This window comes from Balaenoptera musculus, chromosome 2 (assembly GCF_009873245.2).
Source record: "Balaenoptera musculus isolate JJ_BM4_2016_0621 chromosome 2, mBalMus1.pri.v3, whole genome shotgun sequence".
NCBI classification, from domain to species: Eukaryota; Metazoa; Chordata; class Mammalia; order Artiodactyla; family Balaenopteridae; genus Balaenoptera; species Balaenoptera musculus.
In genome coordinates this window covers 138,120,092-138,147,918 of record NC_045786.1, presented here as the reverse complement: position 1 = coordinate 138,147,918, position 27,827 = coordinate 138,120,092, and the positions used below count along the sequence as shown (strand labels likewise).

At 39.5% G+C, this 27,827-nt stretch overlaps 1 protein-coding gene and 1 non-coding gene across 7 annotated transcripts in view; one reads left to right on the top strand and one right to left on the bottom strand.

Moving 5' to 3' along the window:
* The window catches only part of WDR89 (WD repeat domain 89), a 35,071-nt gene extending 10,089 nt beyond the window's left edge, over positions 1-24,982 (top strand). Inside the window, exons 2-4 of one of the 6 annotated variants that reach the window (XM_036845165.1) lie at positions 1,592-1,720; positions 20,982-21,093; positions 23,661-24,982. In XM_036845165.1, the coding sequence (XP_036701060.1) occupies positions 23,691-24,851 (1,161 nt within the window). In that variant the 5' untranslated portion in view covers positions 1,592-1,720; positions 20,982-21,093; positions 23,661-23,690 and the 3' untranslated portion in view covers positions 24,852-24,982. Of the gene's footprint in view, positions 1-1,591; positions 1,721-8,770; positions 9,455-20,981; positions 21,094-23,343; positions 23,434-23,660 lie in introns of those variants that run through there. The other 5 variants (XR_005018941.1, XR_005018940.1, XM_036845164.1 and 2 more) reach the window with 5 other exon arrangements.
* Positions 24,983-27,422: 2,440 nt separating this feature from the next.
* On the bottom strand, positions 27,423-27,567 carry LOC118891553. Its single transcript, XR_005019109.1, has one exon. It is a non-coding gene; the product is annotated as a U4 spliceosomal RNA (small nuclear RNA).
* Positions 27,568-27,827: the final 260 nt, after the last annotated feature.

Here is a 27,827-nt window from a genome sequence, read left to right as displayed (position 1 = left end):
ACTTAACATGTAGTAATTAGTTTATATCTTATAACAACCCTGTTAGGTTGGAACTGTTAACCTCTGTTTAAAGAATAGGAAGCTGAAACACATAGCTAGTGAAGCCAGAATTTTTTTTTTAACATCTTTATTGGACTATAATTGCTTTACAATGGTGTGTTAGTTTCTGCTTTATAACAAAGTGAATCAGCTATACATATACATATATCCCCATATCCCCTCCCTCTTGCGTCTCCCTCTCATCCTCCCTATCCCACCCCTCTAGGTGGTCACAAAGCACAGAGCTGATCTCCCTGTGCTATGCAGCTGGTGAAGCCAGAATTTGAACCCTGACAGTCTGGCGGTATACCCATTCTCTTAACTACTGTGCAATACCTATTTCTCTAAGCCTCAGTTTCCTCACCTAAACAGCAGTAATAAAAAGATTATCTTTTAGGGTTATTGGTAGGGTTAAATGAAGCAATGCATGTGAAGAGACTGATACAGGAACCTAGTTATTAATGATCAGTTAATACTAGCTGTCTATTGTTTGGTCACTTTTCTGAGGTTCTTCGGGTTCTTTTTTTTTCTTTGTCTCCTTTATAGTTTTTATTTTTCCTCTGCCCATTCCTTTAACTGGTGTTTCAGGGTTCTATTCTTTTTTTTTTCCTAATTTATATTTATTTATTTATGTATGCATATATGTATGTATGTATGGCGGCATTGGGTCTTCATTTCTCCGCGTGTGCTTTCTCTAGCTGCGGCGAGCGGGGACTACTCTTTGCTGCGGTGCATGGGCTTCTCATTGCGGTGGCCTCTCTTGTTGTGGAGCATGGGCTCTAGGGCCTGCAGGCTTCAGTAGTTGTGGCTCGCAGGCTCTAGAGTGCAGGCTCAGTAGTTGTGGCGCACGGGCTTAGTTGCTCCGCGGCATGTGGGATCTTCCCGGACCAGGGCTCGAACCCATGTCCCCTGCATTGGCAGGTGGATTCTTAACCACTGCGACACCAGGGAAGCCCTCAGGATTCCGTTCTTGACCTGTTGTTTTATATCATTCTGTATAATTCCCCTTCAGGAGTTTCATCCAATTCCCTAGTTTTTAACTACTGCCTATTTCCTATAGTCTGATGACCCAGTTTTATACTTTCCTCCTGAGCTGTAAAGTGATGTATCCAAATGTCTATTTTACATCCTCCCTTGGCTACCCCCATATGTCCCTCCAGCCTGATGTGGATAAAACTGTAAAAGGATTTTAATCTAAAATGGAATTGAAGGATATGGAATGGAGAATCTCACACTTGTCCTCTCAGAACAATGAAACTTAAAGACTGAGAGACTGATTTCCCATAAATGCCTGATTTACAAAAGAGTGAAACTTAACCTCTGACCAATGAATCTCTCCGTCTTTGAGCCAGTGAACCCTCTGCATGGCTCCTAGTTGGACCCTCCCCTTTTGCACTCCTTGCCCATAAATGCAACCCAACCTAAACCTTCAGTGGACTCACCTGTAGCTTACTGCAGCATGCGTGTCCCGAACTGCAGTATCTCTGCTACTCCAGGATAAACTCGATTTTCAGTAACTCGAGTTTGCCTCAGCTTACCTCTTTTCTTTTAGGTTGACATTACATGGTGTCATAAGTGATCTGAAGGCGCCAACCACTTGAACTTCCGGGATCAAGTGAGGTTCCTGCACTTGAGTCCTTTGCACTGTTTGCTTCTGTGAGTCGCTGTAACTTTCAGTTTGGTAAGTCTCCTCTCAGATCTCCAGCTACCTCCTTTTGGTTGAGCTGTCTTACTTTATTCAAAATCTAGATAAAGACAGATTGTCTTTCTGGTAAGTACTCTTTTGTTTCTGATAATTTTATCTAGTCATCTGAATGTACTAAAGGTGGCCTCCCCCTTGGGGAATCCTAGCCAGTTTTATGTTAAAAAAATTGTGGTCCTTCCTCATGTGCATGTTTGACTAAATAGACCAATCTTACAAAGGATAACATAGAACTCCATTTGTCATTTTGTGGAACCTTTGATCTCCCCAAACTTGTTTTCTTTGAACTAAGTTAGAAGACCATGGCTACAATATTAAGCAATCTGAGTGGGATTGTTATTTTAATTGGTATCTAGAGGCTACTAAACATTCAGGATTCTAAAATTGCCTCCTTATTGTTTCTACATTAACTGAAGCAAATAAACAACCAAAGATGGATAAAAAAGTTCCAGAGCCCTTTTCCTCAGTGCTAACTGAGGTCCTTTCTAATCCCACTGTTCCACCTCCTCTGTATCCCTCCTTGCCCCTTCCTGAGTCTCTCCTCTGTCTGAATTTACTTTCGTTCCTCACCAAACTGAGCCCATTAAGATCTTCTTTTTCAAAATGAGACCTTCTGAGCATCCTACTAAAAACTGCCCTAGATTTCCTACGCCCCATGGACAAAGACCAAAATTAGGGCTGTAATTAAGGATTTCCCCAAGGTAACTGAGGATCCCCATACATTTGCTGAGGAATTCAGTATTGTAACCCCAACCTACCAATGTAGTCTCTCTGGTCTCTATTAATTAGTTCATTTGCTTGTTGGAGAATGTCAGGCCCCACAATGGATTAAAAATGCAGTTTGGGGAAACCCTGAACAACTTCTAGGGTGTAAGCTAAACCAACCAGTAGTCCTTTTATATGGTAACCTCATCGTATAGCCAAAAGGCTGCACAGAACAATCCCTAGAGCCTTCCCCAAACCTGTGGACTGGAATAAAACTCAGGTATGCATCCAAAAGCCTGCCGAATCCTTCCATGACTATTACAACAAACTCCAAATTGTTTTCAAAGAAAATTCTGGACTCCCCATAGATGTTGAGTCCACTCAGGTGGCTTTTTTTTTTTAAAAAAAAACGGTATTTTTTTTTTTTAACTAATTTATTTATTTTATTTATTTTTGGCTGTGTTGGGTCTTCGTTGCTGTGCGCAGGCTTTCTCTAGTTGCGGCGAGCGGGGGATACTCTTCGTTGCGGTGCACGGGCTTCTCATTGCGGTGGCTTCTCTTGTTGTGGAGCATGGGCTCTAGGCGCGCGGGCTTCAGTAGCTGTGGCTCACGGGCTCAGTAGTTGTGGCTCTCGGGCTTTAGAGCGCAGGCTCAGTGGTTGTGGCGCAGGGGCTTAGTTGCTCCACGGCATGTGGGATCTTCCCGGACCAGGGCTCGAACCCATGTCCCCTGCATTGGCAGGCTGATTCTTAACCACTGCGCCACCAGAGAAGTCCCCACTCAGGTGGCTTTTAATTCCATGTGTGTAGATGGCCTGCACAAGAACTTATCCTTGTTGGTCAAAAGAACCTGTATAGAATGGGAGACAGTGTTCACCCCTGACCTTGTCAATCTGGCTAATAAATTAGCTCACATCATAGAAGGTGACTCTAGAAAAAAGACAACTAAGATTTTGAATCTACAACACCAATGGATAGAAACTCCAAAGCAAATCCATCCTACAGGACTATGTCATTATTATAAAAAACCTGACCATGGAAAAAGGATCGCTACAAATTGAAATCCAAATAGTCACAACCTTCTAAGAACCCATGGCCAAACCCACCCCCAGTGATGGGACTCCAAGGACACACAGGGACTGTTCCTTGTTCTGCCATTAAATAGACTGGAGGAAACTACTCATACAGATGAGGGACAGATTCCTTACAGTTTTTAAAAAAAAAATAAATTTATTTATTTGTTTGTTTATTTATTTATGCTGCGTTGGGTCTTCATTGCTGTGCGCGGGCTTTCTCTAGTTGCGGCAAGCTGGGGCTACTCTTTGTTGCCATGCGCGGGCTTTTCATTGTGGTGGCTTCTCTTGTTGTGGACCATGGGCTGTAGGTACACAGGCTTCAGTAGTTGTGGCGCACGGGCTTAGATGCTCTGTGGCATGTGGAAACTTCCCAGACCAGGGCTCGAACCCGTGTCCCCTGCATTGGCAGGCGGATTCTTAACCACTGCGCCACCAGGGAAGTCCCTCCTTACAGTATTAATTGACACAGGAGCTACTCTTACAAGTGCTGAACCCCACTACAGTTAAACAGTCCCTTTCTTGGAGTAATATGTATGTTCAAATAGTGGGAGTCTTAAAAAAACTGCAATGTGTCCTTATTTCTCAGCCCATATTTTTTTGTCTGGACCTTTGCAAGATAAATGCCTGCTCCCAAACATTTACTGGGATGAGATTTTCTGGAGAAATACAATGCTGCCTTTTTTTTTTTTTTTCTCTCTCAAAAGGCAGAAATATCCCTTGAGTTTGAATTCAACACTTAGGAAAATTTAACCCCTTTTGCAATTATTTGCACTCTACAAACCAAGGCAGTCCAAACTTTGTACTCATCCGCCCTATTAAACCTGGTATTCCCTAATCTTTGGACAAAATTCTTAACAGAAAAAGGCACGATTCATGGTGCCCCTCCCATTATGATCCAGATTGACCGCACAAAACCCCTCCTAAGAATAAACAAATATCCTGTGAATAAGGAAGGTTTACAGGGCATAAGGCCCATTATAGAGGACCATAAGGCCCAAGGACCTATTATCCTTTGTGCGAGTCCTTGTAATACCCTTATTTTGCCTGTTAAAAAAACAGGATGAGGATGGAGATTTGTCCAAGATTGTAGGGCAATAAATAACATTGTAATTCTTTGCCGTCCTGTCTTTTCTAATCCCCATATGCTGTTGGTATCCATCCATACTGGAAGCAACTTTTACATTCTAGTCAGCTTATACAGTGGGCTTTTAGTATCCCTGTTGAAAGGGGTAGTCAGTGTCTCTTTGCCTTTACCTGAGAAGGACAACAGTACATCTGGACAGTCATGCCTCAAGGCTTTACTGAGGCCTTCTTACTTCTCACAAGTTTGAAAGGCTGATTTAAATGACATAAAATTCTCTGGAGGCTTTCTTGGGCTAACTGGTCATTGTCATAATTGGATCCCAAATTTCTCCTTAGTGGTTCAGCCCCTATATGCCTTACTAAAGAACACCAACCTGACCCCACTGTTTGGATGATCAATATAGCTTGGCCTTTAAGATCTTGAAGGAAAGCCTAATAAATCCACCTGCCTTTGGACACCTAAATTATCAGCTACCCTTTTTCCTTTTTGTATATGAGAAGGAAGGGAATGCCCTCGGATTACTTACCCAAAAACATGGGGGCTATCACCGACCTTTAGGTTTCTACAGCCAACAGTGAGATCCAGTGGCCTGAGAATACTCCACCCCCACCCCTTGGAGCTATGCCTGCTTCCACTCTTTTAGCAAAGGCTACTGAAGAGATTGTTATAGGATCCTCCTTGATCATCTTTGTACCTTAGCCTGTTGAGCCTTTCTTAAATTTTGCACCACACTCAACACCTTTCAGCGAGACGTCTTACCACCTATGAAATCCTCTTACTAACCTCCCCTCATATGACGCTTATTCATTATAACAGTCTCAACCCTGCTATCCCTCTTCCCTCTTGCACTGATGAAATTCCCCATGTCTGTTTGACTTTGATGGATCACCTCTTGACCCCTCATGATGACTTAACAAGAAACCCCCTTGGTGAATGCTGATCTGGTTAATTGATGGTTCTTGCCTAGAAAGTGAGAATGGCAAATTCTGTGCCAGGTATGCAAGGTCATTGAGGCTGCACCCTTGCCTTCGACCACTTCAGCCCAACAAGCGGAGTTACGTGCTCTCATTCAAACATATGTTTTAGCCAAAGGCAAGACGGCAAATGTCTGTACAGATAGTTGACATGCCTTTGGGATAGCCCATGACTTTGGAATGTTATGGAAGCAGTGGGGTTTCCTTACTTCTAGTGGAGTTAAAATTAAGAATGGCCCTTATGTCCAAAATTTGTTGGATGCCGTACTGCTGCCAGCAGCTCTAGCTATCATTAAAGTCCCTGGGCATTCCAAGTCTGATTTTCTGGAAGCCAAAGGAAACCACCTCACCAGTATTCCTGCAAAAAATGCCACCCTTCTGAGATCTATAAACCAAACCTCTGTCATGGTCCAGAAGGCTACTCCCCCTGGCGAGGACCTAAGGGAACTAGCCAGGGAAGTACAACAATTGGCCTCTGAAAGAGAAAAACAGAATTGGAAAGTCAAAGGCTGTTGGTACCATGAAGTAAAGGGACTCTGGTTTGGACCCAGTAATAAATTGGTCCTGCCAAAAAAAAATCTAAAATTTCCCTTTTTAACTACCATATATGACTTAAACCATTGGTCCAGTGAGAAAATGGTAACATTTATGAATCAATATTGGTGGAGAAACGTCGGCAAGGCCACAAAAAACACATATCTTGTCCTAAATTCAACCCAGAGAAGACTATCTACACTGCCTGGGGACATTTTGATTTACCCAATAGACCATTTGAGGTCCGGCAGATGGATTTCATACAATTGTTCCTGTCTCATGGATATAAATATATTAGGCTAGTAATGGTGTGCATGTTTTCACATGGACTGAAGCATTTCCATGTAGAAAGGCAGCTGCCTCTTCTGTAGCTAAAGTCCTTTTAGAAAAGATTACTTCCATTTGAGGAACCTCCCTGGAACTCCATAGTGACTGGAGAACCCACTTTACTGGACAAGTACTTTCACAAATCTGTGCCATCTGGCCAGTTCTACAACATTTTCATTTTGCTTATCATCCTCACTCTTCAGGACTGGTTGAACATACAAATGGAATTATCAAGAACCATTGGCTGAATTAGTTAAAAATCTCCAAATACCTCAACCAAAAATATTTCTGCTGGTTCTTCTAAATCTTGGACCCGTTCCATTTAGGATTCATAAGCTCTCACCCTTTGAAATAATTATAGGACAGCCAACGCATTTAGTCCCTGCTTCCTTTGACCTACAAATAATAAAAGGGGATATATTTCAGTTTTGCAAAGGTCTAATTAAATCCATTGACAATAATAATGCTTTGGTGGAATAATCTTTCCACAGCATGCTCCCAGGAGACAAAGATGTCAAACACCACACTTTGCAGCCTGGTGACTTCGTCTGTTGGAGAAGGCATATCCATAAAGTTTCCCTCCAACCTTGTTGCAAGGGCCCCTACCAGCTGTTGCTGACTAACCCCTGTGTCGCTAAGCTCCAAGGGATGGACTCCTGGATTCATGCGTCTCTTCTATAAAAGGGCCCCCAAACTTGAGTGGATCTGCAACCTAACTGGTGATTCAAAGCTAAAATTTTCTACTGAAGCAGATGACATCAGAAGTAGACAGCTTTCCCAAGATATCCAGACCAGGCCTGTGTCATGCTGCCTAAAGTTCTAATTGCCCTTTCTTTGGCTTTCTTGCTGCTCTCTTTAGCTTTAGCGCATCCCTTGGCGCACCTTACCAAAACTCCCTGACTCTGCCAGCCTTACTGATTGTTTGATTTGTGCCAGAGCTAATAACATTCATGATGAACCTGAACTGGTAACCTGGCCATTAGCCTTAGAAGGATGGCGAAATCTTCGCCTCTTCTGGCAGAGATGTAGGCTTTTTCTTTGGTACCTTTGAAGAGGTGCATGTTTTTCCTTGCAGCAAATTGGCACCAGACATTACAGCATTCCATTGGGTGCCCCCTGCCCATAAAGGAATACCCCTTAACCAAGTCTGGACTCTTACCCAAATTCTTTCTTTGTGTTTCGAAAACATTTATGGTACTGGCAAAACTCTGGCCTCCCTCCCACTAAATGCTTGTAACTATACAATTCTATATGATTCAGATGATCGTGAATTCACTCCCTGCTGGAATCAAGAAGACTAAATGTCTCCTCTATTAATGTATCTCTGTGGTGGGATAATGAAAATTATAATGGTACCAGGGAATGGGAAGCGGATGTGCTTCCTTTCAATGGTACTTAATGGGGAATTGACCAAAAATCTGGTGAATGGTGGGAACTTAATTCAGCTTACCTTCTCCCTGGAGATTCCCCAGACCTCCATGAGAAACTCACCCGCAATAATCAAACTCACCTATTATTCCAAATGTATAGAAATTTAAAATGTTCTTATAGCCATTCCCACCATGCTGACTGTCATGTGCTATGTGTAAATGACCATGTTTTTGATCCTGAGAGCTCTTCTTTTATACCAGGAAAAAAAAGGGGGCCCACTTACACCCTGTCTTTAGAAAACACTGGTTATTTCTTTCTGTGCAGAAACACTCCTCCTTAAATGGAAGGGACGTTGTGGAGTTGTTGCCCTTCCACTGCCTATGTACCCAGTCTGGGTTCTTTCTCCTAACAACTTAAAAGAGCGCGTCAAAGCTGGGACGGATATAATTTTGGATGGATGCCCACAAATAACCCCATAGTAGATGGAAAGGGGTTTGGGCGTGCCTTTGCCTGAGTCTTTTTCCCCGTGGGTTGGAGTAACGGACTTGAAAAAGCAATTTGAAACCTCTCCATAGTCATGGCAGCTACCCTTAATGCTTCTCTTAGAGCCTTTGCAAATCAACAAACCCAAACAGACAGCCTAGCAGAAGTCGTCTCACAAAACCACAGAGCACTACATCTCCTCACTGCACACTAGGGAGGAACCTGTGTCCTGCTTGGGGAAGAAGGCTGTTTTTATGTTAACAAATGGGGAAAAATAATGCAAGAAATAAAAATGATGGACAGTATCAATCTGTTAACTGAAATAGGCCAAGCTCCAGGACTTGGGACATTCTCAACCTATTAAATATAGGTAGCTGGGGAAACTGGTTGAGAAGTTTGTTCCACTCAGTAACCATAACTGGACTTCTGACCCTGGGTGTCATCCTCCTAATGAAATTTCTACTGTCTTATTTCAGTAGGCAAATGTCTTTCTCTCAGATGTATGTACAGAGTAAAGTTCCTGAGGCTTATCATGAGGCTCAATTGACTGTGGAAACCAACCTGACCACCTTAGAGGAGTATGACTGAGATTCCCCATGTTGTTCAAATGAAGCCAAAAATCCACTTGCCATTTCCCTCTTCGGTGGAACAGAACATCTTAGGATGGTCCTCTGCAGCTCCAAGGGACACACAGCCCAACATCTAACAACATCTCTGACTAAACAAACACCCATGCAATAACGTTGATCGGCGATACTGTCTGTGAAAGATCTTGCTCAAGCGAGGGAAGAGTGAAAGGATTTTAATCTAAAATGGAACCAAAGGATATGAAATGTAGACCCATTCATGTGCCCTCAGAAAAACAAAACTTAAAGACTGAGAGACTGATTTCCCATGAATACCCGATTTAGAGAATTATCACATTTACAGATTTATCGAAACTTAACCTGTGACTAATGAGCATCCGCCAAGAATCTCTTCCCATCTTCGAACCAGTGACTTGCTGCATGGCTCCCAACTGGACTCTCCTTTTTTGCACTGCTTGCCCATAAAAGCAGCCCATCCTAAACCTTCAACAGACTTGCCTGTAACTCGTTGCAGCTTGGCTGTCACGAATTGCAATTCCTCTGCTGTTCCCAAATAAACTTGATTTCTGGTAACTTAAGCTTCACCTCTTTTCTTTTAGATTGACTTTTTTTTTTTTTTTTTTTTTTTGGCTGCACTGCAGCGGCATGTGGGATCTTAGTTCCCCGACCAGGGATTGAACCCCTGCCCTCTGCATTGGAAGCACAGAGTCTTAACCACTGGACTGCCAGGGAAGTCCCAGAGATTGACGTTTTATTTTCCTAACTGATTTTCAAAAAGCAGAGAAGTTTAAAATTTTAATTAATTCAAGTTTTTCTTTGCTGGTTTGTGCTTTTGGATTCTAAGAAATCTTCACCTAACCCAGGGTCATAACTTCTCTGCTTCTTTCCTAGAAGTTTTGTAGTTCTTGCCCTCACATTTAGGTCTATGATAATTTTGAGTGAATTAATAGTGCTTGTTCTGACCTCTCCTTTGTCTGATGTTAATAAGCCACTGCGTGTTGGGCCTGGGATGCTGGAGGGCTTTCCTCATTGTCCTTCTCCACTCGCAACTTTTAGCAGGCACTGCTGGCATGTGCCAGATAGGGGATTTCTCACCATGCTGTTTCTCCTCCAGCAGTAGACTGTTGATGCTTTTCACTCAGTGTGAGAATCGTGATGGAGGCAGAGGGTCATTCTCCTCCGTGATGATTTGTTTTTTTTTTTTTCAAATGTATACATATGTGCATAATCATGACTCACAGAGTTCTCTTGCTTTCTTCCCCAGTCCGGATTCCCCCAAAAGATAACCAGTATTCCGATTGCCACCATTGTAGATTTGTTTTACCTGTTCTTAAACTTTGTATACGTGAAATCCTGTAGCAACCTTTTGTGTCGGGCTTCTGTCACTAAACAATTCTGAGATTTATCCACCTTGTTGCATGTACCAGTGGTGTGTGGGTTTTTGTTTTGTTTTTTGCTGTGTATAATAATATACCACAGTTTATAAAGACTATTTAAACAATTGGATAATTGTCTAATTATCTAATTAATCATCTTGTAATTATCCTGAAAGCTTGTAATTATCCTAAAAGTAACATGCCAGTGGTCTATTCACTTTGTGGCTGAGGCCAGAAACCTAAGAATCATCTTTGACACTTCTTCTCATACCCCTCTTGAAGTCTAATGAGAAAATGCTGTTTCTTCCTCTTTCATAATTGTGGCCTGAATCCAGCCACTTCTCCCTACTTTCGTATCTCTTGCCCCAAATTGTGCACAAGCCTCTTTACTACTTTCATTCTTGCCCTAGGTCTGTTCTCCAGTCAGCAGCTGGAGGAATCTCTTCACAGACGTTTCTCACCTGCTGTCAACCTGCAGTGGCTTGCTTTCTCACTTGAGAATAAAGTCTGAAGTCCTTACCGTGGCCTGCAAAGCTCTTATCTGGCTGCAGCTACCTCTTCAACCTTATTTCCTACACCACTTTCTTTCTCTGACTCAGTGTTAGCTGCACTGGCCCACTTGCTATTTTTCTCTGCCCAGGAGAGAAAATTATCTTCTGCCCATTTTTGGATTGGGTTGTTTGTTTTTTTGATATTGAACTGCATGAGCCATTTATATATTTTTGAGATTAATCGCTTGTCGGTTGCTTGGTTTGCAAATATTTTCTCCCATTCCAAGGGTTGAATTTTTGTTTTGTTTATGGTTTCTTTTGCTGTGCAAAAGCTTTTAAGTTTAATTAGCTCCCATTTGTTTATTTTTGTTTTTATTTTCGTTTCATTATTTTTCTCTTGGTTCACACGGTCCAATACTTTGCTCCCTCACTTTATTCTGGTCTCGGCTCAAATCTCACCTCATGAGAGAGGCTTGCCTTTAATGACCAAATCTAAAAGGCTATTCCTGCCCCATTTCTTGCCTTACCCAATATTATTTTTTATAATACTTATCACTATTTTCATTATTATAATTAGTTATTTGTCTATGTATCTGTCTGTCTCCCCACTGCTCTTTGTTGAGAGCAGGGACTTTGCTAAATCCAGTGTGTTTTAGGCCTGTCATGTTAGCCATTCGAGAATCGTTTCTGAATTATTGAATAGGGATTTAATGATTTTAAAAAATATTTATTTATTTGGCTGTGCCAGGTGTTAGTTGTGGTATGCGAGATCTTTAGTTGCTGCATGTGGGATCTAGTTCCCTGACCGGGGATCAAACCTGGGCCCCCTGCATTGGGAGCATGGAGTCTTAGTCACTGGACCACCAGGGAAGTCCCAGGGATTTAATGATATTGCTTATCAGTTTCTAACTATAACATAATATTCAAGTGGATTGTTCTTTGATAATGTTAACATCATTCTATTATAGGTCATTACTCTTTTAATTCCCCCTCCCCCTTCCTTTTTTTTGCAGTTATTACAGAGAGCATTTGCTTAATTTTTAAAAGCATCTATTGAGAATTAGAAAAAGAAGGTAGTAAACATAGAGTACCAATTCAAGAATTGGATTATTCCACATTGCTACTATCTGTTCCAAATTAAGACATCTGGTGACTGAAGAAGTTTGGTTTCTTCTCTGTTTGGTTAACCAGCTGGTTGTTTTGGAAAGGCAAAGACAGTTCATTGTTCTTGTTGAAAGAAGCTGGGTATTCATAGACTTACTATAAAGGGTGACTTTGGGGTGAAAGATTTACTTGAGAAACTGGATATCTCAAGATGTTATTGAGAAAAATGTCTTTGTTTTTTAAAAGATACTTTGAATGTTATATCTGGAACCTGAAGGATAATCTCATACTGCATGAGAGAGTGTGTGTGTGTCATTCCTTCCCACCCCCTCCCTCTTTTCCTTGGTAACAAATTCCTGCACTTTAAAAACCGTGCTCTCCCTAAGAATTTTAGTGTATTTTAATGCATGAAGTGCCATATGTTGCTGCAACCAGTATCTTGAACATTCGTGTGAACAAGAATAGCATATTCAGGCTCGCTAACCAGGATTAATTTACAAAGACATTGTCTCAGTCATTAATGAATATGATATTTAAAATTACATTGAAATTGTAGCAGATGTCAGTTTAGCATACCTTCCACTAAATATGCAGCACTTCTGCCCAGTTTAAAACAAATGGTTCTTTGATTGATTATTTTAAGGCCAATTATGTGTCAGTTTAAAATATACACACAAATTTCTCTAAATTTTTGATATAAAAGTTTTCTTAGAAATGTTCTGCTGAAGTTAAACCAATGCATGCTTTTTAATCCCAAGGTATTGATTTCTCTAGGACATGTTGGTAGTACATATGAGGGACTGTTCTTTAATGTCCAGTATAGAACTTTTGTAGTTAACATTAGATTTTTCCCATTTGCCACTGACCTTGCCACTAGCACATGACATTAGACATTAGCAGCTACTGCTTCCAAATGCTCTGCTAACATGACTTTGAAACTTGAAGAGTACTAGGCAGGTATTTGTAGATTGTCCCTCAATTGAGTTTGTTTGACGTTTTCTCAAGATTAGGCTGGGGTTATGAATTTTTGAGACGAATGCCACAGAAGTAAACTATCTTTCTCATCACATCACATCAGAGGGCAAGTGACTTACCACCAAAGATGCTGATCTTGATCAGTTGGTTAAGGTGGTGTCTTCTGATTTTCTCTAGTTGAATTTACTATCTTTTACTCTTTCAATACTCTGTTCTTTGGAAGCAAGTAATTAAGTCCAGCCTATACTCCAGAAGAGGAGAACTGAGCTCCACCTCCTGGAGGAGGTTGTTTCTGCTTATATTCGTTGGAATTTTTCTGTAAGGAAGATATGTCCCTTCTCCCTCATTTATTTACTTACTCAGTCATTTATTTTTATCAGTATGGATTCATGGGTGTTTATTGTTTGGTTGCTTTTTTGCTCAAACTGGTCTAGAGTGACCAGTGGGAGATCTTGGCTCCTGTGTCAAGGGTATTTTTAATAGGGTAGATCTTAAGCCTTTCTGATCGGTACCTAACTAAAAGATAAGAATTTTGGAGAAGTTCACTGAGAACTTGTTTCACTTCAGTGAAACTATATCATCTTCTAAAACATACTGAAGTTCATTTGCTCTTTAGAAATGTATTTTTCATTAAAAAATGAAAAATGAAATCTTAAAAAGCACCCACACAATTTGATATGTCAGTGGTTTATTCAGAATTGAGAGTTGCTGGTTTGATACTCATGTTCATGAAATTTTGTATATTGGTTCATTTTTTTAAAGTAGTTTTAATATAAAAGTAACAGAATGCTTTCATTTTTTAAAAGCTGTAGAATGGTATTTTTTAAAATGTGAATGTGAAATGAAATAAGGCAAATCAAATGAAGTTATTAGAAAGAAAGGAAATCAATATTTGCTTATTTTCTTTATGCCAAGAATTATGCCCACTACATCCTTCTGCTTTGTGTTCCTGTGTCATCCTGTGATTATCTCTGTCCTTGTACCATCACCCTATAGTGTAATTGTTTACTGGTCTTTCTCCTAACTTCTTGAAGACAGCAAGTATGTTTCTCATCTGAATCTCCAGCATTTAGCACTGTACTTGGCTATAAAAGGCGCTCAATATCAAGTATGTCCATTTCTATCCCCATTTTAAAGATGAAGAAACTGAGGCTTACAGAGGTTAGGTTAATTTGTACAATGATGACTGCTAGTTTGTGGTAGAACAAGGGCTTGAAATTAGTATGTTTTATTCTTAAACGTATTGCTTTTTTATTGTACCACACTGACAGATTATTGACAAGCTGAAAATTACTTCACTGCATTATTTCCAAATTGACAATCTCTCTGAAAATATTCATAAGAAACTGGTAACATTTGACGCCTGCTGGCAGAAGAAAGGGGCTTGAGGACAGAAATGTTCTAAGACATTAGTTTTGGAACCTTTTGAATTTTGAGCCATGGGACTATTTTAGAAATTCAAAAATATAGATAAATTTGTAAAACACACAGAAACTTACCAGATAGAGTTTTTTTTTTTTTTTTCAAAATTGACTTTTTTTTTTTTTTTTTTTTTTTTATTTATGGCTGTGTTGGGTCTTCGTTTCTGTGCGAGGGCTTTCTCTAGTTGTGGCAAGCGGGGGCCACTCTTCATCGCGGTGCGCGGGCCTCTCACAATCGCGGCCTCTCTTGTTGCGGAGCACAGGCTCCAGACGCACAGGCTCAGCAATTGTGGCTCACGGGCTTAGTCGCTCCGTGGCATGCGGGATCTTCCCAGACCAGGGCTCGAACCCGTGTCCTCTGCATTAGCAGGCAGATTCTCAACCACTGCACCACCAGGGAAGCCCCAGATAGAGTTTTATATTAAGTTTTAAAATATTGTATCATTTCAGAGGTTTGTTTGTTTTTTTGTTTTGTTGATGTCTTTAGAATCAGGGATCCTACCATTATTACTGAGCATAGGTTTTTATAGTCTTCTGACAATTCCTTTGTGTATCCTATTGTTTGGAATAGGTGGGAAAGGGGAGAGGATAGAATGTTCTAAAGGGAACAAAAGATCAAAGTCCCCATCTTTAATATGAATGAAATTTGACTTTTTAAAGTATGTTCCCTAAATCTTTATTTGTAGGAGCCTCTTACATTAAGTCAGTACTTGGTGATAACACCCAAGACTTTATTTGATTATCTCTAATTAGTTAGGCTGGTTCTGGCTGCATTAACAAAAACTCCACTGCAAATTGACTTAAATAGTCAGAAAATGTTGAATCTCATACACATGGAATTAAAGTTCTTTCCATCAGTCGGATTGGGTACCCTTTAGAATTAGCATTCTACATGTGAACAAATTGTAGTTAGGAGGGGAATACATGCGTGGACTGGCAAAAATGTATGGTTTCTGAACCAATTACTGGTTAAAAAGGATGGCATTACTATGATTAGGTTAATCAGGATCCATCCCTGGTGCTACAGGCAACTGAAACAATGTTGATGCCACATGGAGGGGGAGGAGGGGTGAGTTGGAGGGGTTCCATCATACTAGATGTCCTCTACAGTTTCTTAATTACCCTTCAAATAAAATATGATACATGTTTGACACCTCCACTGCTAATAATAACTTTTGAGGAATGTAATTGTTCGTGGTGGATAATGGGTTGCATAGGGGTTTCTTTTACTATTCTTTATTCCATACAAACTCCATAATAAAAAATGGGACACAAAAAAATTAAAAGTGATGGCTGCTTACTGTAACCTTTTTCTGTGTTTGTGTGTTTTTTCAATCATCCTGCTCCCTTTTTTTTAAAAATAAATTTATTTATTTATTTTTGGCTGCATTGGGTCTTTGTTGCTGTGCGCGGGCTTTCTCTAGTTGTGGCGAGCGGGGGCTACTCTTCGTTGCGGTGCATGGGGCTTCTCTTGTTGCGGAGCATGGGCTCTAGGCACGTGGGCTCCAGTAGTTGTGGCACGCAGGCTCAGTAGTTGTGGCGCACAGGCTTAGTTACTCGGCGGCATGTGGGATCTTCCTGGACCAGGGCTCGAACCTCTGTCCCCTGCATTGGCAGGCGGATTCTTAACCACTGTGCCACCAGGGAAGCCCCCATCCTGCTCCCTTTCTTTCTCCTCTGCTTATATGTAGAATTAATATGTAATTCTTCCTCTCAAAGCCTAATAGGCATATTCCTTAATTAAAGTTGACAATAATATTTTAGTACTTAAGTGGAAGAGGAATAGCATAGAATTGAAATGAACATAGGTTCACAGGTTTTAAAGTTACAATTTGGGTTTCAAATCAAACTCCCTCTGTTATTACCTATGAGAGCATTGGCAAGTTACTCAGTTTCTCTGAACTTCAATTTCCTCTGTAAAATGGTGATAATAATACCTGTCTGATAGGGTTAAATGATTAGGGTAAAAAAATTAGACGTATCAATAAGTTTCTAGCACACCGCCTAGCATTTGTTGAACTCCAGTTATGAGTTTTTCTTCTTTGTGAGACTCAATCATCCTAGCCCAGTTTGATAGATATGTTAGCGTTATTGTATTGTGAAGTTATTAGAGCCCATTCCTGAATGACTTTTCCCATTTAGCTTCTCCCTGCATTGGGGACATTAGCCGAATCTCTGCATTGTGCAATCATCAGAGCTAGTTCCTTGCGGTCAGTGGGCAGTATTAAGTTTCAGCTGTGGGGAATTAGTTTTTCTGACCCAAGTCTGATAAATTGTTTCGAAAGAAAACTAGTCCTTTATCCAACATACAGTTCAAATACAACTCTTATTCTTTAGTAGTGAAAATGTAATAGTGTTTGTTGCTTATGCTGTCAGATCTTTCAATTATGATGAAATTTATTCATACCTGAAAGATAGAAATATATTTCTAAGGATACTGCTCATTTCTGACTTCCTACAAAGTAATATGCCAAAGACTTTTAGTACAGTGCCTTTTGTAATCAATAGTTTCTAAATAGGTATAAAATGTGTGTTTTCGTTTAATACATTTTTTCATCTTGTTTAAATGAGAAAGAAAGCTACTTCCTCTTCCATCGTGGAATGATTTAAGCTACCTAGGCTGTCCTTCAGATTTCATATTCAAACTTGGCCAATTCAGGAATAAGAGCAACACCTAGTTGCAGCTAGATGTATTTAAGATGTACTTTATATAGAGAAATAACATTTTATTGGGTTTATTTTAATAGGAAGTAAAATGAAAGAATATTTTGATTGATAAAGATAACTTAAATTTTACTAAGGCAAAAGCCACAGAAGAAATACTTATGTTTAGGGATTTTGTTATCAAGTAACTAACTCTTAATTACCTAAGGACAGTTCTTCAGATTAGAGATGAGTGAGCATTTCCCTTCTAATGTGTTTCAAGATGGCAGTTCACCAAGAAGTTAATATTTTCACCCCCTTGAAGCTTACCCTAAGGTGTTTGTTTTAGGGTGTCTTTTTTTTTTTTTTTTTTAATTAATTAATTAATTAATTTATGGCTGTGTTGTGTCTTCGTTTCTGTGCGAGGGCTTTCTCTAGTTGCGGCAAGCGGGGGCCACTCTTCATCGCGGTGCGCGGGCCTCTCACTATCGCGGCCTCTCTTGTTGCGGAGCACAGGCTCCAGACGCGCAGGCTCAGTAATTGTGGCTCACGGGCCCAGTTGCTCCGCGGCATGTGGTATCTTCCCAGACCAGGGCTCGAACCCGTGTCCCCTGCATTGGCAGGCAGATTCTCAACCACTGCGCCACCAGGGAAGCCCCTAGGGTGTCTTTCTAAACATCTTCCAGCTACTGCATTATATTCAGACACGAGAATTCTGTATCCCAGTAAAGACAACAACAGCAGTGGTGGCTCAATGCCAGGGCACTGCTGGGGGTCTGCTATTTCCTGATCTGTACCAGGTGGGTCAAGATGAGATATTAGTAATTTTTTCAGAACAGTTAGGCCAGTATTTAAATTGGGTTATGGTTGCTTGCTACATCTACTAACTCAAGGACAAGGAATTTTTTTTAATGAAAACTCTTTAACCAAGTGAACCAACATAGCTTTAGACTCTACTAAACTTCCTTTATCTGGACCTCTTCTCCTTGTCTCATGTCAGTGTTGGGAAAGTAAGAACTGCAATATGATCCAACAGGTAGTGGCGGTAACTCCATCCATTCCTTTCTCTTTTCTCTGCTGTTCTCTTTTGGCTTATCTTCATTTCTCTTCTTTTCTCCTCCCTACTGTTTGCTTTAGTACTCTTTTCTGTCCCTCTCTTTTTGTCCCCTCTTTCATTTGTGTGTGTGTGTGTGTGTGTGTGTGTGTATTGATATAAGAAAGGCTCACTCTACATCCTCAGCTCTCACTAGCCTGTTGAGATCTAGAATGCTAACTAAGCTTCCTTTTATGCATCTAACAGAAATAAATAGAGAAAAGATTAAAATTATGGATAATCTTATTTGTTCTCTTTATATGTTTTTGTTAGGTTGAACTATATGAAGTTGTCAGTATTGTTTTGATCTACAGAAATAGATTGAACCTTATAGTTCAGTATGCCCTTAGTAGCCTTCAGCAAAAGTGAGATTTAGAAATGGATTGGAAGGGAGATCAGCTCGGTGCTTTGTGACCACCGAGAGGGGTGGGATAGGGAGGGTGGGAGGGAGATGCAAGAGGGAGGAGATATGAGGATATATGTATACGTATAGCTGATTCACTTTGTTATAAAGCAGAAACTAACACTCCATTGTAAAGCAATTATACTCCAATAAAGATGTTTAAAAAAAAAAGAAAAAAGAAAAAAGAAATGGATTGGAAGAGAGCCCTGAGTAGGAGAGCTGGATATTCCCCAGAGGTTCTGGCTTAGATAACTGGGTGGATCAGAGTGTTGTCATGGTGCCAATACCATTGACCAACATGGAGAACGTTGAGAAGCATATTTTCATTTTGTTTTTAAGGAGAAGGTTGGTGGGGGCATAAATAATCAGTTTTACTTTGAGGTGTAGTGGGACATGTTCAAGGAGAAATGGCTAGTAGATACTTGGAAATATGGACTTGTAAATAGATGAGCTCATTGGCACTTAGGTGGCACTTGAAAACATGAATGTCAATGAGGTTGCCTTGTGAGAGTGTCAAGTGAGAAGAAAAGAGAGCCTATGGCTTATCTTGAGGACTGGGAAGTGGGTCATACAAAGAAAACACAGAGAAGGGCATACATAGAAGTAAAAGGGTTTATTCATCATTTTAGAATGATCCATTAGTATATAAAATTAAAATTAACTATGTAGCCTTGGAAGTTCTATTTCAAATATGATTCACTTGCATAGTAATGTGTTAAAGCATAAGCCAGAGATTTTCATCTTTTCCCTAAGAGATTAAACTATTTTACTATTTGTATCTATGGACAAATGAATATAAACTCTATAGCATGAGAGTGTTATAGGAGCTACCTACCTTCTAACATCTATCTTTCTTTTTTTTGAAGTACTATGCTGCATTTAAACAGTGTGTCAGGTGGACAACCATTGAGATTATTACCATTACTGCTGTTTTAAAAGTGTTAGTTTGTTGTAGCGTTCCATCTGGGCCCACTCTGCCTGCCTCATCAATCCCCAGAATCCTCGCAGGGGACTGTTCCACTGTGAAACGGACTCTCCGGGCAACACTGGAGGGAAGGAGTACCGCACTACTCTCCTGCTTGGGGGTAGCAGTGCATAGTCATAGTCCTATAACTTACGATTACCTTAAAAGTCACATTAAACTTCCTTATTGTTTAAAACCTGACATTTCATATGCAGAGATCAATATGAAGCCGTAGCAAAGAATTGTTTCTTTTGTAATCTCATTAACACTTTGACTAGTATTTCAAGAATGGGCAGTTGTTTTTATCTGGAATTAAAAAGGATTTTTCCTTGAAGTGTATAGGCAGTACACTCTTAAGTGAACACACATTTTAGGATGTATTTGAAGAGCTTGTAGTAAAAAAAAATTGAGTTAAATAATTTTTTTTTCACAAATATAAAGTCTTTTTCTATATTTCCTTCTTGTACTTTATTTAAAGTACTGCTAAAGAATGCCATTATTTTACTAATTTCCATAAGCACAGCTCCCCCTGCAGACACACAGACACATGCAGTATCATTTTAGATTTATTCTGTTTCTCCTGGAACTCTTCAGCTCTTAATGCATGAAAGTTGAATCAATTATTCACTCATTTATTCAATAATCATATTGATAACAAAAAAGCAAGAAAGAGTCAGGTAATAAGTTTACCTCACCAGTAAAATCAGGTTTTTAAAAAATACTGAGTGAAAAGAGCAAATTGCAATAAAGATACATATAATTGTGATGCCATTTAAAAAATTTCTTAATCATAGGAGTTGTGTCTATAAGGTTTCATTTCTTTAAATAAAAAACTGAGGTTGGGCTTCCCTGGTGGCACAGTGGTTGAGAATCTGCCTGCCAATGAAGGGGACACGGGTTCGAGTCCTGGTCTGGGACGATCCCACATGCCGCAGAGCAACTAGGCCCGTGAGCCACAATTACTGAGCCTGTGCGTCTGGAGTCTGTGCTCCACAACAAGAGAGGCCGCGATAATGAGAGGCCTGCGCACCGTGATGAAGAGTGGCCCCCACTTGCCACAACTGGAGAAAGTCCTCGCACAGAAACGAAGACCCAACACAGCCATAAATAAATAAATAAATAAATAAATACAATTTAAAAAAAAATAGTAAAATATTAAAAAAAAACTGAGGCAAATATGGCAGAATGTTAAATGTGGGTAATATGTACAGTACTTGGGTGTCTGTTTCCTTTTTTCTACACTTCTTTGTACATTTGAAATATTTCATAATTAAACATTTTAAATTTTTTAATTAATAAAATAGGCAGTATGATAGGGGGGTGACAGGCTACTTTAGGTTGGTTGATCAGGGAAGGTCTCTCTGGGGAGGTAACATATTGAGACCTGAATAACAGGAAGGAGTTACTCACACAAAAAGGTACAGAAAGTATTCCAGGCAGAGAAGCAGCTATTGCTACAGTCCTGAGACAGAAGCAAGCATGACATGTTTAAGGAGAGAAGGCCATTTTAGCCTATCTGGTTGTAAAACCAACAGTTATGCTGTGGAGATAAATGGTCATTTAGTCTCTGAATACTTGAAGGATGCTCACCGTTTTCAGACTTATTCTTATACAGAGTTGTTCCATTTAGGGCTTACATACTAATTGTGATAATGACAAATCAAAAGCACACAGAAGCTGGCTGCCTGAGGAGTTTCTCAGTGGTCAAGTTGGGGACAGTTTGAGCACCAAGAAGAATTTAAGTAAGTGATCAAACTTGTTATTCTGAGTCTCTATGATGTGATGCAATAAGAAGTACCCAGGGCTTCCCTGGTGGCACAGTGGTAAAGAATCCGCCTGCCAATGCGGGGGACACGGGTTCAGTCCCTGGCCCGGGAAGATCCCACATGCTGCAGAGCAACTAAGCCCATGCGCCACAATTTGAGCCTGCGCTCTAGAACCCACGAGCCACAACTACTGAGCCCACGTGCTGCAACTACTGAAGCCCACATGCCTAGAGCCTGTGCACTGCAACAAGAGAACCCACCGCAATGAGAAGCCCACACACCGCAACGAAGAGTAGCCCCCGCTCGCTGCAACTAGAGAAAGCCCACACGCAGCAATGAAGACCCAATGCAGCCAAAAAAAAAAGTACCCAGCATCACCTAAATTTTATCCCTGATAACAATATTAAACTGGAATCTAATCATGAGGAGGAAACAATTAGAAAAATCCAGAATATGGGACATATTATCAAACAACTGGCCTGGACTTTTAAAAAAATTCAGTGTTAAGAAAACAAAAGATTGGGGAGGTGCTCTGTGTTAAAGTATTTAGAAATGAAGTGATATTTTGTCTGCAGTTAACTTTCAAATAGTTCATCAGAAAATGTGTGTGTGTGTGCTTATAGAGATAGAAGAAAGCAAGTTGTTGAACCTCGGAGGTGAAAGGCTATGTGTGTGTGTATGCGTTGTACTATTCTTTCAACTTTTGTATTTTTAAATAGTCAAAATTTAAAGTTGGAGAGGATGCTTATTCTTTTTTTGAACCCCATTGCAACTTTTTAATATTTTTTGCCTTTTGGTTTAGTTGTTTTGTTTGGAGCCACTCTGATAGATCCAAATTCTCCCCCATGTGGTGTTAGTGGTATTGATAATGGTAATACTGGTCATTTTTACATAACATTTGTTGAATGTGTGTCATGGTATGCCAGACACGTTATTTCAGTTAATCCTTCTAACAACTCTTGAATTAGTATTCATTTCTCCTTGTAAAGATGAAAAGACAGGCGGTTAAAAAGCTATCACTAAAGCAACAGAAAGAAAAGCAGTTCATCTTAATGAAAATGTGAATTTGTGAGGCAGGCTAGAATATTCATTGGTGAAAGCAAGGTAGAAAAGTTTGTGATAAAGTCACTAGGCATGTATATTTTTCTGGCCTTGAACTTGTTCTGTATACAACCTACCATTGAGAGGCAATCTAGCGTGGTGGTTAAGAGCACAGTCCCTGAAGCCAGAATGCCTAAGTTCAAATTGCATCTCCAACATTTACAAGCTGCTACTGCCTGAGAAGCACATCTCCAGAATTCCTACTGGGTACCTCTATTTGTTTTTTATCGCTGCTGTAACAAATTACTGCAAACTTGGTAGCTCAAAACAACATAAATTTATTATAACTCTAGAGGTCAGAAGTCCAAAATGGGTCTCAATGGGCTAAAATCAGGGGGTTAGCAGGGCTGCACTTTCACGTGGAAGCTCTAAAGGAGGCTGTTTCCTTGCCTTTTCCGCTTTCTAGAGGCCACCCAATTATTGGCCTCCTTTGCCCAAACCAGCAATGTATCTCTCTGAACCTTTCTTCCATAGTAACATCTCCCTCTGACTCTCATATTCTGCCTGCTTCTTCTATCAGTACTTGTAAGGGCACTGGTGATTACTTTGGGCCCACCCAGATAATCTAGAATAATCTCCCTATTTTAAGGTCAACTGATTAGCAACCTTAATTCCATTTACAACCTCAATTCCTCTTTGCCATGTGACCTAACATATTCATAGGTTCCTGGGATTAAGGCATGAACATCTTTTTTTTTTTTATGAATTTATTTATTTTTGGTCTTTGGGTCTTTGTTGCTGTGCGTGGGCTTTCTCTAGTTGCGGCGAGCGGGGGCTACTCTTCGTTGCAGTGTGTGGGCTTCTCATTGCGGTGGCTTCTCTCGTTGTGGAGCACGGGCTCTAGGTGCGCGGGCTTCAGTAGTTGCGGAACGCGGGGTCAGTAATTGCGGCTCACAGGCTCTAGAGCACAGGCTCAGTAGTTGTGGTGCACGGGCTTAGTTGCTCCACGGCATGTGGGATCTTCCCGGATCAGGGATCGAACCTGTGTCCCCTCCATTGGCAGGCGGATTCTCAACTACTGTGCCACCAGGGAAGCCCCATGGCATGTACATCTTTGAGGGACTATTTTTGTGCTAACACATCTATGTTTAGATTCTATAGTTGTTAAGGCAGCTGGGACCAGGTGATGATCTCAAAGTGGAGATCCTGGCTAATGCTGAGGACTGTGCATAGGACCAATTATTAGGTTTGAGCTGAAAGGAATTACTAAGCAAGGTATGTACATGTTTTAAAATTCTCTTACTGGCAGTAGATTCAGTATATAAAAAGTGATTGAATTAGAAGTAGGCAACTGAGTTTTAGTTACATCATGGTAGGGAAATGATTAAAATATTAGATTTTAATTCTGTTGTTTTGTGCCAGCTCTCAGAGGGAAATGTTTTTGATTTAATCACAATGTAGAGACGCTTTGGGTTTAATTTTAATTTTTGTTTTTATTACAGATTTTTGCTACCCTTGGATGCACTCCTGATATGGAGAAGATTGAGGAACAATTTGCTAATTTGAACATTGTTAAACGTTCCTCAGAAACTAAAGAGCCTACTTATCTGCTTGGCATAGACACATCAAAGACTGTACAAGCAGAAAAAGGAAGCTTGGTTGCTGTCTTATGTTCTAATGGATCAATCAGAATATATGATAAAGAAAGATTAAATGTACTACGAGAATTTAGAGGATATCCTGGACTTAATGGAGTCAAGTTTGCAAATTCCTGTGAGAGCGTGTATTCCTCATGCACTGATGGCACTGTAAAATGTTGGGATGCTCGATTAGCCAGTGAAAAACCTGTCCAGCTGTTCAAGGGTTACCCTTCCAATATTTTTATCAGTTTTGATATCAGCTGTAATGATCATGTCATTTGTGCTGGTACAGAAAAAGTTGATGATGATGCATTGTTGGTATTTTGGGATGCAAGAATTAATTCTCAGGATTTGTCTACTACTAAAGACCCACTTGGTGCATATTCAGAGACACATAGTGATGATATCACTCAAGTATGTTTCCATCCCAGCAATCCCAACATGGTAGTCTCAGGTTCAACTGACGGCCTGGTAAATGTATTTGATATTACTGTTGATAACGAAGAAGATGCACTGGTTACAACCTGTAACTCAGTTTCATCAGTAAGCTATATTGGTTGGTCTGGGAAAGATTATAAACAGATTTACTGCATGACACATGATGAAGGATTTTGTTGGTGGGATCTTAATCATCTGGATACTGATGAACCAATTACATGTTTGAACATTCCGGATGTCAGAGAAGTAATTAATGTGAAAGAAGGGATTTTGGACTATTTGATTGGCGGCCTATATCATGAAAAGACGGACAAATTGTTTGTAGTTGGAGGAACAAACACAGGAATTATTCACATAATGAGCTGTACTACATCAGGATTGGTCCATGTGACCAGCCTTCAGGGAGGGCATGCTGCTACAGTCCGTTCTTTCTGTTGGAATATGCAGGATGATTCTTTGCTAACTGGAGGAGAAGATGCACAGTTGTTACTTTGGAAACCTGGAGCAGTAGAGAAGACACTTACAAAGAAAGACAGCATGAAAATAGCATCCTCTGTGTACCAGCGAGTTCGAGTTCATAGTAATGATTCTTACAAGAGAAGGAAAAAGCAGTGATGTTACATTGGGAGTTTACTTGACGGGTTTTATAGTTGCAAATAATTATTTCTATGTACTACCTGTTGTAGACGTGTTTAAAACTCATATGTAAATAAAAGCAAGCCAGTTAGCAAACAGTCCTGAAAAAATGTTGAGAATGGTTTAATTCAGGTCTTTGTGTATTCTAAAATTATTTTTTTAAGCCACCATTTGAGTATATAATCAGTGAGTTGAAAGTAAAATTACATTCCTCATTTTAAAAACCCATCTGTTGAATTAGTAAATGTTGAGTTTGAAGAAATAGCTTTGATAAGGGCTTTTTAGAAGTAGATGGCTGGTGTGACTTTAAAAAACAGGTGGTTTGGACTGTGTTTTTTAAGCTCAATTTTTTACATTTTAAATCATCTTCATTATTTATAAAACCAAGTCAGACTGTTTCTTCATTCGAGAAGCTCCTACTTGCTTAATACGTATAGATTACACTGGCATATTTAAATATAAATATTCTAATGAGTTTAAATAGAATTAAACCTTTTCAGAAATAGTAATTTGCATTTATTTGAGAAAAGTATATTTAGTAAATATTTGCATCCACACTTTAATATTGTTGGTTAAACAGTAAACAGGTGTTTCACTGATGAAAAGGAAATTACCTTGCAGAATTCTTTTTGAGACTCAAAGTGAATATACAAAAACAAAAGTATTTATAATAGTAGAATGACTTTTTATTTCAAAATATTCCAATATTTTGTGATAAAATTTTCTTCTATAGTGTTTTATCCATCCATAATTTTAAACTTGAATTTTTGTTTACTGCTAATTTATCCATCCTTCCTTTTAAATATTTCTCTAAAGAATCTTAATTAAAAAGTTGATCCCTCTAAAGGTTTGGTATCTTATCTCTGAGACTGTAGCACTGGGGGAAATTTTTATTTTTCTATAGAACATTTGTAACTTATATTTAGATATGATTTAGCTTAACTCAAATGAGACTGAACAACAGGTAAGTTGTTGTTATATTAAATATATTAAAAATACATGTTTCTTATTTGGAGAAATTCAGCTATTCTTGGTATTGTCCAAACCATAAACCTGAGGGTAATATAGTACTTTTCCTTTTTCCCTTAACCAGTCAATCACCAAGTCCTGTGCCATTCCACCTCCTAAAATCTGTCAGCCTGTTCTTTTGCCTTTACCCCCCGCCACTACTGCCTTAGATAAGACTTTCATCATTTCTCTGCGAGATTACAGACTCTGTCTCTAATCTGCTCCAGTTCATTCTCCCTACTACTTCTAGACTGAACATCGAAAACACAGATTTGATAATGCCTCATGCTGCTTAAAATCTTTGATACATTTTGAACTTTTGATAGAGGACTGTTTAAAATGAAAAACCATGTTTTCAAGATATTTAGGATATGAGACAATGCTGACTATGTTGTAAGTGGGAAAAGCTGGGAAAAAAAGACTTTCAGAGACACTGCATTTATGCAATAACAGGAAATGCAACAGGAGTTATAAAACAGCAGGGCTCTTAAAAATATTCCAAATTCAGAAGTAATTATTAGAGCTGTAAGATGCAAGTGAGGAAATACCTCTGAAAGAGACAGAAAGTGAGAGAAAAGATAAAGGCCGCAGGAGGGGTCTAATATCAGACTGATGGTGTTAGAAAGTGAAAAAAAAAATTTTTTTTAAGGGATGGGAAGGGATTATTAAAATGAAATAACATAGGAGGCTATCCCAGAACTTCAGTCTTTAGGTTGAAAGGCCCAACAAGGGTGTCAAGTGTAATGAATGAAAAAGACCCACACCAAGGCATAGCACTGTGAAGTTTTAGAACTCTAAGAATAAAGGGAAAATCTTAAAAGTTTTCAAAGAGAGGGTAAAAAACAATCACTTAGGAACAAGAATAACATCCGCATTAGACTCAGCAAATCTGGATAACAAAAAATGGTAGATCAATGCCTTCAAAGTTCTGAGGACAAATTCCTGCTATCTGAACTTATGCTCTCCAAATTCATGAAGATTACAGTAGATTCAAACTATTCAATCTAAACTCGGATTACAATAAATTTTTTTGACACATCCCTTGCTAAGTGAACACTTCCTTCTTGCTCTCTGAAACTCAGGAACCAAATTTATTTAGCTAACAGTATTCGTTGCTAGCCAAACTCAATGGCTGAACCTAGGAAATAAAACAGATTTGGATTTCAGGAGATACTTGCTTTTCCAACCTATAATTCTGTGACCAAACTACCCTCATGTTTTAAACTTCAAGTTTAAAACATGAAGAGAAGTTTAAAACATTTAAGACATACAAAATTTTAAACTTTAGTTTCTATGCAGCATTTTTCCAAAGAAGATATACAGATTGCCAACAAACACATGAAAGAATGCTCAACATCATTAATCGTTAGAGAAATGCAAATCAAAACTACAATGAGGTATCACCTCACACCAGTCAGAATGGCCATCATCAAAAAATCTACAAACAATAAATGCTGGAGAGGGTGTGGAGAAGAGGGAACCCTCTTGTGCTGTTGGTGGGAATGTAAATTGATACAGCCACTATGGAGAACAGTATGGAGGTTCCTTAAAAAACTAAAAATAGAACTACCATCCGACCTAGCAATCCCACTACTGGGCATATACCCTGAGAAATCCATAATACAATTAGCAATAATCGCGCCTCGGATAAACCTCATTGGCTACGATACTGCCACTGCGCAAAGCTTGAAATCCATAATTCAAAAAGAGTCATGTACCACAATGTTCATTGCAGCTCTATTTACAATAGCCAGGACATGGAAGCAACCTAAGTGTCCATCGACAGATGAATGGATAAAGAAAATGTGGCACATATATACAATGGAATATTACTCAGCCATAAGAAGAAACGAAATTGAGTTATTTGTAGTGAGGTGGATGGACGTAGAGTCTGTCATACAGAGTGAAGTAAGTCAGAAAGAGAAAAACAAATACCGTATGCTAACA